General features: G+C 40.3%; 1 protein-coding gene across 1 annotated transcript; it reads left to right on the top strand.

Annotated features, from left to right (window-relative positions):
• The first annotated feature begins 5598 nt into the window (after nucleotides 1–5598).
• LOC140227499 (rRNA methyltransferase 3, mitochondrial-like) lies at nucleotides 5599–13466 on the top strand. Its single transcript, XM_072307900.1, has 5 exons — nucleotides 5599–5707; nucleotides 7481–7722; nucleotides 7981–8145; nucleotides 9692–10799; nucleotides 11571–13466. Exons 2-4 carry the CDS (start codon nucleotides 7491–7493, stop codon nucleotides 10195–10197), a joined length of 903 nt encoding a protein of 300 aa, XP_072164001.1. The 5' UTR covers nucleotides 5599–5707; nucleotides 7481–7490; the 3' UTR covers nucleotides 10198–10799; nucleotides 11571–13466.
• Nucleotides 13467–13882: the final 416 nt, after the last annotated feature.

Below are 13882 nucleotides of genomic sequence, written 5' to 3'. Positions count from 1 at the left end.
TCTATTGAGGACCTATGTTTCTTCGATTACATAATGTACCTCTTCAATATATTGCTGCAAAAGGCATAATAAAACATGACCATTATTATATATTTAAAATGAAGCTTGAAATTCTGATAGTGTTGATATTCATGTATTTTTAGGAGTTTATCAGTTTCGAAGAGTGCATGCAGGATGAGTTTATGTCTTTATATGATCAGGTGCAGCTATCATAGAATCTGTTGAGCAGGAAAGAGAAAGATGGAAAATGAGGAATTATGAGTGAATTCGCATGCGAGCCAAATGACAATAATGACACTGATAAAAATTGTGACAAAGTAAATGTCACAAATATGTGGAATGATAAGAAATAAAGAAATTAATATATTATTTCAGAGAAAGAAATAACAGAGTGCATGCATGAGTATGAAAGATGAGTAAATACAAGTAATTATTACTGACTGGCACGTCTTTTTCCCAAGATTTAGCGGTATCCTTCATCTTAGAACAAACATTCATAATTACAGTGTATTATGAAAGAAGTGAACCGAATTTGAATTAAAAATAATGTGAAAAAATGAAAAAGTAAGTTAATTAAGTAAAAAAAAAAACGGTAAAAAGTAAAAAAATATGAAACACAGTATACCGAATACATGTATTACCATAGATGTCCAAATGCAAAAGTGTTAAATAATAATATATCCACAGAAAAAGGGGGGGGGGGCAAAGAAATCTTTGGAACGATCAACCACAGCTATAATAACAATACATGCGTGTACTAAATGAAGATGAAAACAATGACAACACTCTTTTTAGAACAATTAAGAGAAACTGGCTTGTATTATCATCTTAATTATCACTAAATGTATTGTAATCATCACAACAATCATTACATGACACTTAATTTCAATTAATAAGGTTATTGTTGATAAGCAGGTATAGCCCTTATAGTATTTGTATGTAAACACATACGAAAATGAAATAGCGACGGTTCGTAGATACACGCGTATTGCACGTTACCTATTGTACAGGCCCTACAGCGCGGGTCTCACGAACCGGCGTAATACAACTTACGTCGGTTCGTGGGACCCGCGCTTAAGTACATAACCTATGGTGCGCGCAAGAAACGATGGATTTACGAACCGACGCAGTGAGTTTGAAGACAGAAATATCGTAAATTTTTTGAATTCACACTAAAATTACACTATGGATAGGAAGAATAACTTCCACTCTCATCACCCTGTCAAAATTTTCACACACAAGACAGGAAAAGTCATTGAAAACGTTGTCTAAAACTTGTGAGATCTTTAAACGCGATTTTCTCAGAACTGCATTTTCGCTCAAAAACGAAATAGCGTCGGTTCGTGGTAATGCCGACGAATTATCCCCTGCATATGTCTTTACTGTGTTTCATTTGGTTGTCATCATGTAAAGTTGACATAAATTTACTTTTCGTACATTTTGAAATTTGTCTCGTCACTGTTTATCAATCCGCACAAAATGAGAAACTATAATACGCAATAACATGCACATAATTCATAAAAACCATAAACGCCACTTATACGAACTTGAGTCTGGCCAACAAAATGAAGAGCAATAATGATAAGGGGTACAATAATCTTTTGTCTCTCGTAGAAAATCGTGAAGAAAATCGTAGTAAGTTCTACGATTTTCTTCGCAAGACACAAGATTATTGTTCCCTTACATTCTATGTCATATAAAAGTTCAAAGATAGTCCATGAGCAGTAGTTGTTATTATAGGAGATGTTTTACAAATATTATATATACATGTAGGTCCTAGGTTTACAACAAATCATATCATTAAACTTCGTTATTTTCTTCCCGCCTTTCCCCCAACCATGATATCCAGTGGCGGATCCAGAGGGGGTGTAACCGGCGCACGTCCCCCTTTATTTTTCGTTAAAACAAAAGAAATAAAAAGTAAAAATGAAATGAAACCCGGAAGTGTCGCCGGAAAATATTAGTTGCGCCCCCCCCCTTACAGAATTCCTGGATCCGCCCCTGATACCACTCACCCTCTTTCTTTCTCTCCTTACAATTTACTCCAGTGTATGGGAGAAATAGGGCTTCGACACATGCATTCTATAATACGCATTTATTATCACTTACACACTCAGACTCATGCACTCTTTTTTTTTGGGGGGGGGGGTTTCGGGTGTAATCTGATTACAAAGAACAAAGACTTCCACCAGTGAAGGGGAACTTTAAAGAGAATGTTCCTATATTCCCATAATGATTTGTGTCTTCTTGGTTGTTGACCTTATAAATGTCTGTCTAGCAGTATAATTATATATAGGCCTACATTATCTCAGAGTTATATATAGGCAGACTCGGTAATAGGCGACGGACCGTCTTGAAGTAAATCTTCGAGACGGTGATCTTCACTTGAATATCGAATATCTTGAGTCGTTGATTTCATATTGTGTGTAAGCATTTTTGCGTGCAAAAAGAGGCTAAATTCTCCCAACAGTCAGGTAGGGCCTACTCCTGTATTGTCACCAATAAAAAGTAAGCGTAATGCATTTCATTCATTTACGTCGCATCCACTGACCTCTACAAATACGCTTATCATATAGAGATCAGTCAGTGAGGTCAGATGTTTTCTATAGTGATGATTTAGGTCCCTATTGTGGCTTCGATGAGGACATGCCACATACAGGATAAGAAAAAAATAAACTCAAAAGCTGAAATGTCAGAGTCAAAAAGGCCAGAGGATCACATTACAGGGAGTAGCCATTTGAAGTGATATTTATAATCAAATCTCATGACCATGATGACTTATCACCACTGATATTTGCATAACCTTTTATTACGTCTGATATCGCCTCGCATACTGCGACAAATCGTTAAAAAGTATAGGGAGAAAGATTTGCGGTGACACCATGTGTATGTAGTCCTTAACCGGATCGTTGTTTGGCAAAAGAAGGGCCTAGAAAGGGGAGGATTGAAGAGGGAAGCGACATACATTATGGGGGTTAATTGTAAGGAGGGCAAAAAGTGAAGAGTGGGAGACAGTAATGGGCTAGAAGTTGAAGTTGCACTATAGTGGAAAGGAACAGAGAGTGGTAAGGAAGAATAGAGTGAGAATGTTCGGACATCGTGGAAAGAGGAAGATGAAATAGAAGGGAAGAGGAAGAGGGAGGAGTTGAATGTTGGAAAATCATGGAGATAGGAGAGAGAAGTGAAGATTCATGACACCAAAAGAAGAACGAAGTCGGCGAAGAATGTGGACTATATGGAATGCGGAATCAATGGAGACAAAAGGACGAATAATCCCGCGCACTAATAGCCCGCCCCTTCTCGGGTCACGCTTCACTTCTGACGAAGGACAGTCAACGTGCTCGAAACGTCAAGTTCCTCGGTTCTCCTATAATTATAGTTATTCTTATAAGTAGATATATTGCTCTACCGTCACTAGCACCTTTTACTCAGTATTTCATTTCTCTTTCCTCTCTCGCCTACACTTTTGTCTGTTTCTCATACGCTACTTATATTTTCTTTTCTGTTCTGTTCTCTTCTTTTCCTATTTTTTTTTTCATTTTATTTCTTCCTTCCATACAACCCAACGGTCCTTTTCAGGACCACTTGTATTTAATGATTTATTGTTTTCTTCACAGGTTATTTCTCTTGCCTTCTCGCCTCAGGACTACACTTTAACCTTATTTTTATCTCTCATTTTGCATTTCTCCCACAGGAACCTTTTCAGTCATCAATTTTCCTCTCCATTTTTTTCTCCCCTCTGCAGCCTATTTGTAGGATCCACCCAAGCCCCTCTCCTTTACTTCTTGAATTTTAAATTTTCTTTTTCTTCTTCTTTTCTTTGTTTTCTCTCCCCCCCCCCCTCCTCTCTCTCTCTCTCTCCCTTCTCTCAACATATAGTCTCATCTCCTCGACTTACCTTTCCTTCGAGGGATTATTCGTCCTTTCTCCATTGATTCCGCATTCCATAGTCCACATTCTTCGCCGACTTCGTTCTTCTCTTGGTTTCATGAATCTTCACTTCTCTCTCCGATCTCCATGATTTTCCAACATTCAACTCCTCCCTCTTCCTCTTCCCTTCTATTTCATCTTTCTCTTTCCAACGATGTCCGAACGTCTTACTTGATTCTCACTCTATTCTTCCTTACCACTCTCTCTGTTCCTTTTCTCTGCCGTCTCCACTTTTAATAGTGCAACTTCAACTTCTTGCCCATTACTGTCTCTTTCCACCTCCCTGCTCCCACTCTTCACTTATTGCCCTCCTTACAACCCCATATGTCGCTTCCCTCTTCAATTCCCCCCTTTCATAGGCTCTTCTTCTGCCAAGCAACGATCCGGTTAAGGACTTTACCGGGTGTCACCGCAAATCTCTCTCCCTCAATTACTTCACCATGCAAACCTTCAAACAAAACATATTAAAAAAGTACTTTGTATATAATCTCCCATATAATTTTACTGTATGATACGTTGTGTTACATATACATTACATAATTATAACCCACCACGGCCCCTCGGTGTTTTAGCGGGCGTTGTCTATATGTTTGCAATATAGGCCTCCATGACAGTATGTCTCTATATAGATTTTTGCACAGGGCCTACTTCTCATTTTCTCCAAAACGTAAAAGAAGAAGAAGAAGAAGAAGAAGAAGAAGAAAAAGAAAAAGAAGAAGAAAAGATCAGAAAAGAGGGGGACTTAAATTTTGCTTCAATAGAACTAAAATAGGCCTATTGTTCACGTGAATGAATGAAAAAATTAAATGAATGAATGAATGAATTATTCATTATCCAAATGCAATAATATTGGACAAAATGGAATATCACATCTGCACTTACTCTCTTTGTGCACCATTTAGGCCTAGTCAAATAAAATGTGCACAAAGTTTACGACAGGAAATAAACGTTGCACACAGAGACAAAATCGGAGAAAAGTGATGGGAGAGGGACCAACTCCAACCGGATTTTTTTTTCCGGTTGAAATCACAAACTTCCGGTTGGAAGCTCCCAACCAGAGTTTTTATGCAACGGATTTTACGTTCTTAGGTTAGCAACCTTAAAAAATTCATGCTGGGCAAATCCCAACCTGAATTTTTGAAGGTTGCTAAAAATGTTTTATGCAACGGGACCGCTGGTTATTTTCGTACGGGTTTAATTTTCGCGAATTTCGCATTTATTGAAGAAATAGTGTACTCAGTACTTGCAGCAGCCGCCGCGCGATGTCATAGCACTGCGAAAACAACATATCGCGAAAATATCCGTTCCCTCCTCATGCGCGAAAATATCTGTACATGCGAAAAGAACAGCAGAACATGGCCGCGCACAGTCTGTTTACCACGTGGTGGTGTAAACTCTATCCACGTACACGGCTTCTGTTTAAAATCTCCAATGGGACGCGGATGAAGACATCTCAGCTCCATACTAACCCTCCCTCATTCTCGAGGATAAAGAGGGGAATAACACCACGTAAAACAAGAACATCTCGGTTTCGAGAGACTACCTCGCCATCGTCATTCACTCCGTCAGCGGCTTCCGCCGGCTGTGAGATTGATGCGACCCGTAGAGTTTCCCGGCAGAAGTCACGTAGTGACCCGTACCACGTAAATCCAGCTGCGGACAGCAACCGCCTACCGACCGCTGAAAGAACTTCCTATAAGTATAACAGCCGTGCATCACCCAAGAGAGACAATGTTCCAAGTTATGAAAAGGCCAGACCAGACGATAAACGACTAGGGTAATTATGATCACAAAACAAAGTACCGGTATGGTTTTGACTTTTGTATTGTTTGTATCGTGTAGGCCTACTGTGATATGCAAATTTTTATATTCAGTGGCGCACTGCGTTGGGCTTGCGTCCGCTCATTATTTTGTTAAAACAAAAGAAATAAAAAGAAAAAAAATGGTGGGGGGGGGGGCGTGTGCCCCTCCTTTGATTTTGTAAAGGCGCCCCTTTACAGAATTCCTTACTGAGTGGATCCACCCCTGTTTGTGCTACTGTACTAACTTTTAAAATACATCTTTACATCAAGATAATCTAAATTTACACTGGATTTTAATTTTAATCTCAAGTGTGTGTGAAGTCTTGTCTGTCTGTGAATCCCAAAGTGAATGATGAACTTGCCTCATTCCTCAGCCGCTCAGATTCTTGTCAGCTTAATGATAAACAATAAACAACAAACAAACAAATATGCACGGTACGATGTATACTGTGTAGTCTCTTGTAGAGTTTGTGCACAATTAACTAGCACAACGTACGTACCTGCTGCTGTACAGCAAGTCGTGATGATGTGGCGGTGTGGATAATTGGCCTAATCAGGGAGGTGCTCACCTTCCAAACTTAATGGACAATGAGTTAATGGCGATATAGTACAGTGGACTCCAGTTATTATAACGATGTCCTTGGGACCGGCAGTTTTCTTTCGTTACCATACATCAAAATTTCCTTATAACTGTATATAAACAATAAAAAAAACAAAGAGCCAATAATTTTGCGACCTGGATTCTTACAAACTGTATTTCAATGTAACCGGAATTTGTTATAACCGTGTTTGTTATAACACGAGTGCATTGTACTGTAATCAAAGATCCTTCATAGGTCCTACATAGTGTAGGATCTTTGCTGTAGTGTGAATCCCTGAGAAGTTAACCCAACCAGACACCATGCTTTGCACTGCATTATGCCTAGATTGATAAATCTGCCTCTTGTTCGATGACATCTTGTTATTAAACTGCAAGGTGACAAGATTCTTACAGTCTACAATCTGTTCATCTTATTGAAAGAAGCAGAGCTAACCAGGGCCCCATTTCATAAAAGGTTGTAGGATAGCAACTCTTGCTGGAATGGCAACTTCCAATAACAACAGCCAATCAGGCAGCTGGATTCTTGTCATTGCCATGACAATTGCTATTCCAGCAAGAGTTGCTATCATATCAACTTTTTATGAAATGGGGCCCAGAACAAAGAAGAATTAAGAAGAAAAAGAAGAAGAAGAAGAAGAAGAAGAAAAAAGTAAGGTCAGTAATACGGTTGGCTCCTCTGAGGGGCAGATTTATCGGTCTACATCACATCGCACCGGGGGACGGGTGTATAGCAACAGGGCTGTGTAGGTCTTACAGTAGCTGGGAAGCAGCTTAGCCTATACATAGCCGAGTCCATATGACATACACAACACCTAAGAGCATGACAACCAACACTTCAATGCCAATATTAAGACAACCAAGGTTTTATTGCTTGTTTTTTTCTCCAAGCTTTTTTGATTTGACCATGCCACACACGCTTCTTCATCCCTGAACTCAAAGGAAGGATTCAGGGGTGGATCCAGGAATTCTGTAAAAGGGAGGTGCTTTTACAAATTTTATGGGGGCGGGGGTGCCCCCCCCCCCCCCCCCATTTTTTTCTTGTTATTTCTTTTTGTTTCAACAAGGGGCGTGCGCCCAGTGCACCCCCCTCTGGATCCACCACTGGAATTTCTTCCTTGAAATCACACTCGGTATCATTTCTCTGCAGGAGGGCAGTGATGCTGGCCAAGTCTCGGAAATTCAGGGAACAGAAGAAAAAAGTCATCCTTGAGGGAAAGCGACTCATTTCTGATGCCCTTGCTGCAGGTGCCAAGGCAGAGACCATCTTCTTCAGTCAGGTGTCTGCCATCGAGGGACTTCCAATCTCAGGGTCAAAGATCAACCTATTAAAGGTCTCTTACAAAGACATCGCATTATGGTCTGAATTAGGCACCCCACAGGGGATTATTGGTGAGTTTTAATGAACAGTATCCCAGTTTAATTGTGGAGACTACAGGGTACCAGCAGCTAGTTTTACAGCTCTTATATTTGTCATATTTTGTATCAGCCTATTTTACATCAGTTGTCTATGATCAGTCGAGATGATTACAGCAAATAAAGTTCTTTTTCGCATTGTCTTGAAGTATTGTGAAGAAGTGACATGCAAATTTCTTGTTGCAAAAGTTGCTTGTTTTTTTTACTTAACGTGTGTGATCCTTCTTTACACAGGGATATTTCATCAACCAAACTATGATCACCTGTGTCTGGATGGTCAGCATGAAGAGAAACTGCCTCTAGTTCTCATTTGTGATAACGTCAGGGACCCTGGCAATCTTGGGACAATCATTCGCTCTGCGGCGGCTGCAGCTTGCATCAAAGTCTTGCTGACAAAAGGTGACCAGTAACCTTCACAAGATTGCCTGACTTCTATATTTGTTGGTTTTTAGTTGTGCTCATATCAATCCTTGTAGTCTGTCTGGGGAAAATAATTCCACTGGAAGTTTGCTGCTGATTCATTGGTGTTGTATTTTACTCTTCATCCTTGCACTGTGGTAGACAACAAAAGCCCATTCTCATTGGCTTTCTTAGCTTTTGCCAGCAACTTCAAGTGGAGAGATTCCCTCCCCCTCCCAATCTCCCCAGTCCCATCAATTTTTTTTCCCTTTTTCCAGAGCTCAGGCCCATTTCTGTTCTCACTGCCCTTTGGGAAAGTGGTCTTACCAAGGCATTAATCTAAGACCATCTGGCAGGTCAATTTGATTGGGTTGTCACCACAGTAAAGTTGCTTAGTCACAAAAGGTGGGGCTAAGAATGGGAACAGACCACAGAACACTAGGTTAACAAGTATTGGTACACAGTTATATTGTCTTTATGTATTTTATATATACCCATTATTAATTTCCTGTCTCACCTTGAAGATGAGGGGGTGCTTGGGTTAAAAACCTGCATGATCTCTATTGACTGTTTATCTTATAAATGTTTCAGTGTTACATCATGCATGGAGATTAGTATCAGGTGTAGAATTGTGATATTGAAAGTGAGTAACAATATAAGCGTCTATAGAACAGATTTGCTCAAGACTAAGAATACAAATTGGTAGAAAAGGGAATGAGGATAGCCCCAAAGAGTAAGAAAGCCAGTGAGAAATGAGCTTCTGAGGGTAAACAGTAACACTTTTTCACCTCTGAGCAGCTTTTCCTATTGGCATGTAATAAAACTTGAGTGTTAATTCACCCAGCTTTGCCTAATCTTCCTAATCTTAATCGTATCATGATTATTATTATTTTTTTTTTCACAGGACTGTAGAGCTGAATTGCTCTATCAGTTCTAAAGATAGCCTGTAGGTTGTTTGGGGGTGGGGGGGGGGGGATGTCACCAAACACTGACAAAAATGCATAGCAAGCTAAATCTGGACAGGGGTTTAAATTCTGGGAGGAGCAGGCTTCTTGAACCTTGTAATTGATACATTAAGCTTCACCATCTACAGTTGTAGGAAGATATTTTGATTCTGTGGTAATTGAAGAAGGCTGTGCAATTAGCCTGGGAAGGGATGGTTTAAAAGATTTGTGAGTAGACATTAGACAAAGACTTCCGGGTGTCCAACCAAATCATATGGAACAAACTTTTATGCCAAAAGACTGCAAAACTGTGATTTTGATTAGGCATAGCTTCTTGGTTAGTTCTGTGATATTGTAAACTTGACATTGACAAATTAAAGTTGTATAAAGTGAGGTAGTAATAGATAAAGTAAAGTCATATAGGAGGTGGTAGATTTTAGAGTTGATTTTTTACCAATGCTACTTTAATACAAGGAAAAGTGGTGATCATAAATGTATTCCTGTATTTTATCCATGAGGATAGGATTAATTCCATTCCCACCTTCTTTCTCAGAGTTCCTGTTGAGAAAGTGAAACAACATGTATTGTCTTTTTATGGCTAGGGTGTGTGGATGTCTGGGAGCCAAAGGTACTTCGCTCTGGAGCTGGTGCACATTTCAGAATCCCAATCATCTCAAGCATCCCATGGAGCAGTCTTCCAAACTACTTGACACCAGACACCAGAGTTCACATTGCAAACTGCTACATGCAGCATGATTCAAACACTGCAGACAGTAATGGTCCATCAAATCAAACCTACACAGGACACTGGAGGAAGGGTGAACCACCATGTAGCCATGACAACAACCATGACAGGTGGCCACAAAGCAGTAGTGGAGATCTTGGGCCAGGATTGAGAACTGCTCCTTATTTTGATGTGAACTGGGCAGTGGGAAGCAGTGCCCTGGTCATTGGTGGTGAGACACAAGGTCTCAGTTTAGAAGCAAGAGAATTGTGTGAGAAGAGTGGTGGAAAGATGGTGTATGTTCCCATGTCTCTTGGTGTAGATAGTCTGAATGCCGCTATGGCATCAAGCGTCATCTTATTGAAGCAAAGAGGCAATTGTTAACGTCTATTTTGTAGATAATGCTATGATGTTGGTCAGTAATTCAACACTCATTGTACATGTACTTTGTAGAGCGTTATCCAATGTTTTAAAGGGGAAGTCCGGACGATTATCAGCCGTTTCCTGTGTAAAGAACAATATTTCATGAACCTATTTCAAACGTACCCTTTTCCCGACTAGAAAAGACCATCAGATACATTTACTATTTTTTTTTTTTAAAATAAGGTAATTCTTCATGTTCGAATCCGTCGCGAGCAGGCCTTCGTACTATCTGTCCCAGGATGCATTGCGCGTGACGTATCAGGCGCAGTTTCCTCAGCTGAGAGCACCGCGAGCGAAGCCCAGCTATGCATCGATCTCCCATTGCACTGCTGACTGTGTGCGGTGTCTGCATGCCTGCCTCGGTGTGCCTTGTTGGCGCTACCGCAGGAGACCGTACACCGATTTAGGAGTGCTGTTGCCAAATGCTGTATTTCTTTATTCAGATTATCTTCGGTATATATCTATATAATATCCGTCAAAAATTAATGTAAAATAGTCGCAATGCTATAACGTTTTCATTTAATTGCAATATTTATGTATTGTAATGCTGCCGTACTTATTAGGCTGCGTTCATGCGAAACTAGAATTGCGTTTCTAAACACGTTTAGTCGCTAAACGTGTTTAGTTGCGTTGCGTTCATGCGATTTTTCCATTTAAACGCGTTTCAAAACGCCGATCTGAAACGCGGAAAAAAGGGCGTTTTGAATCATGATTCCGCCAGAATCACGATCGTAGAAACCGCATGAACGCAACCGTGATTTCAATCATGATTCTATGACGTCATTGTGCGCTGTGCGCATGCGTGTCTCATGGGGTATCCCACAGCTTCTACTTCTGTTCGCGCGCTTGTGTACGTCTTATGAATCGTGTGTTTGGGTACCAAGTACACCGATTCTATGCTCGTATCTAACGTTAACTGTTTAATATAATAATACATGTAATTACTCTCCGATTGAGTTGATAAAAGTAATGGTTGCAGCGCTGTGTCTACCAAGGGAAACAATTGGAGAGACGAAAAATTATGATTATTCCTCGATCTGTTCCTCGATCTGTGGGCAGAGCCTGAATGCCACAGCTTATCGGAAAGTATTCACCGAAATAAAAAAAAATGTAAGGCCTGTACAGTTGAAATAAGGAGGTCTGGCTCGAGTTGCAGAGACAAGGTCAAACTGCGCAGTGCGCTGCGCAATGGCAAAGGATGAGCTGAGCCAGAATCAGCATTGCGAAAGCCCGCATGAACGCTCTTCCGCTGAGACCGTGATTTGAAACGCCGTTTTGAATCATGATTCATGTTTGTGATTCTGGCTACGAAATTCGCATGAACGCGGCCTTAGTGTCCACCCCATCATTTACAATTCATTGGCTATTGTTGCCATCAGAGTGATCAGGCTGCTCAGGCATGTATTTACGTCTGCTGCTGCCAAAAGCTATCACAATCCGCGATCGTTTTTTTCTACTTCTGAGTGTGAACAATCTGAAATCAGTCTGTCAATTTCAGAATTATTGCCTCTCTTGTCCGAGACCGCTGGCCGTCAATTCAGTGTAGCTCTCCCAGGTTTTTCTCGACCGAGTCAAATTAAGTAATTAATTCGAACAGAAAGGGACTATTGGCAGAACCAAGCATTGCCCGAAGCCTGTTGTCAATACTTCAACTTTACTTGTGAGTCTTCATATTGAAGAAATTTTTCGAATTTTAAGTTGATATTTATCCGCGATACAATCTTGTCATGATTCTGAATGCTACAGTGCGCAGCCCCATTACGCTATGCGTATGGGGCTGCTGGTCGCAGTTACGCCGCCGATGGGGAATATGACGAGGCTGCATCGAGTAGTATTTGTAAGTTTTGACGACAAACTCGTATTGGAGAGCCACCTTGTGCACCTTTCCCGCTCATTTTCTGGGTTCGGAATGGTAAAAAAAACTCTTCTTCTGGCCATCGCCTGGTTTATTAGAACACCCAAACACTTGACACATCGGCATTTTTTAAGCGAAGCAATAGATCATGCTGCGTGCATCCGCTGCGTGGTTGGAACCACGCGGTACGCTACCGCTTGCTCGGCCCGTATCGCCTTTGCTCAAGCAGGGCTTCCCGAGCCAGCTGATGCTCCAAACAAAAAGCAATGTGGGGCTAATACGTCACGCCGTCACGTGATCTTTCTCGCCGGTGTACAGAAATCGAACAGTTAAGATTCAAAATTAGTGATGCTAAAAATCGATTGTGACAAGTTGGGAGGGTATATTTCTATGAAACTCAGTTATTATGGTCCTTGATTTATGTATATTTTGGTGAAATTTATTCAAAATCGTCCGGACTTCTCCTTTAAGCTCTCCTTAATGCAATTAGGGGCGGATTCAGGAATTCCATAAAGGGGGAGGCACGTACCTCCTCCATTTTTTTCATTCATTTTAACAAAAAAATAAAGGGGGGGGGGAGGTGGTGCGCTCCCCCCTGGATCCACCACTGGCAATGTACTTTGCAGTCAATGCTATATGTCAAATGTATGGCCAAATGCTTCAGTGAAGTTACATTTGATGTACAAAGGAACACAAATTCATAATTTATGAACCTGCCCCGAGAGGTGCTGAAGGCATTAAATTTATAGGCTGTGGTCAAAGGCCATACCTTGGCCCAAACTGTCATTACTACAGTCATAATAACTTAACGGCCATGAATGTGCAATGGTGATATTATTTGGTAAAGATAGAAATAAATATTATACTATATTGATTTATTTGAGTTAAGGTCAAAGTCAAAGATCCAGATCAAAGCCACAGAGATGCATCTAAAATGCTATTTGTCATAGAAATTACACTCACTCCACTGGCTGTCACAAGCAAACCGCAGACCCACAAACACATCACAAATTTGCTATGCATAACAGTGAGGCATACTACATCATCACTTGCATTTCACTGGCTACCTGTATACATACACCTGCACACACACAACACAATTATCTTGTCTAAATCTCAATGCTCATGATGATGAAGTTCCTTTTCCATTATATGCAAACATCAATTAATTGATGAATGCTTCACACATTCTTTCTGTAAATCATACGTTAATTTCATCGTGGAAGAATGGCTTATTGGGTCAATGGCGAGAATATATGCATACATTGTTGAGGGTAATTCGATCACAGATCAAAATATTGTATAAGGGTTTTGTTTTGTAGACTGATCTTGGAAGGTACACATGTACAATAAAATACTGGGTATCGAAAGAAAACTTGCTCGGTTCCACTCTCATTATACAGTATTGAGTTTCTTCTTATCTACACTGTACCAAATTTATGTATTCTGTTGTTTGTTTATTGCATGTCTGATATTCTGCTGCAATCTAAACAAACCTTGACAGATAAATGCATGTATTGGTGTAACAATGTCTGCCAAGCTCACAAGTGTTTTCCAATTCAATGTTATGTATGCACACACACACACACACATGCATGATGTCATGGTATGGACATTGCCAGCAGAGAAACTACAGGTATTTGATGCAATGGAGTTTATTATAAGAATAGAAAAACTGAAAGAGTTAAACAAAACTAAAACCCCCATTGAAGAAAAGGTACAGAGAAATCATTCGTCATGTATGTGACAGTATAGCTACTTGATCACTGTTTAACCCATTTAGCATTACAA

This window comes from Diadema setosum, chromosome 4 (assembly GCF_964275005.1).
Source record: "Diadema setosum chromosome 4, eeDiaSeto1, whole genome shotgun sequence".
NCBI lineage: Eukaryota > Metazoa > Echinodermata > Echinoidea > Diadematoida > Diadematidae > Diadema > Diadema setosum.
Note: the sequence above shows the minus strand (reverse complement) of the source record. Positions and strands in the feature narration are given on the sequence as shown.

Excerpts from the sequence above, each read along its gene's own strand:
- LOC140227499 (XM_072307900.1), top strand. The coding sequence starts at position 7,491 with ATGCTGGCCAAGTCTCGGAAATTCAGGGAACAGAAGAAAAAAGTCATC. Across the intron at positions 7,723-7,980 it reads CACCCCACAGGGGATTATTG|GGATATTTCATCAACCAAAC; the intron begins GTGAGTTTTAAT and ends TTCTTTACACAG. Across the intron at positions 8,146-9,691 it reads CAAAGTCTTGCTGACAAAAG|GGTGTGTGGATGTCTGGGAG; the intron begins GTGACCAGTAAC and ends TTTTATGGCTAG.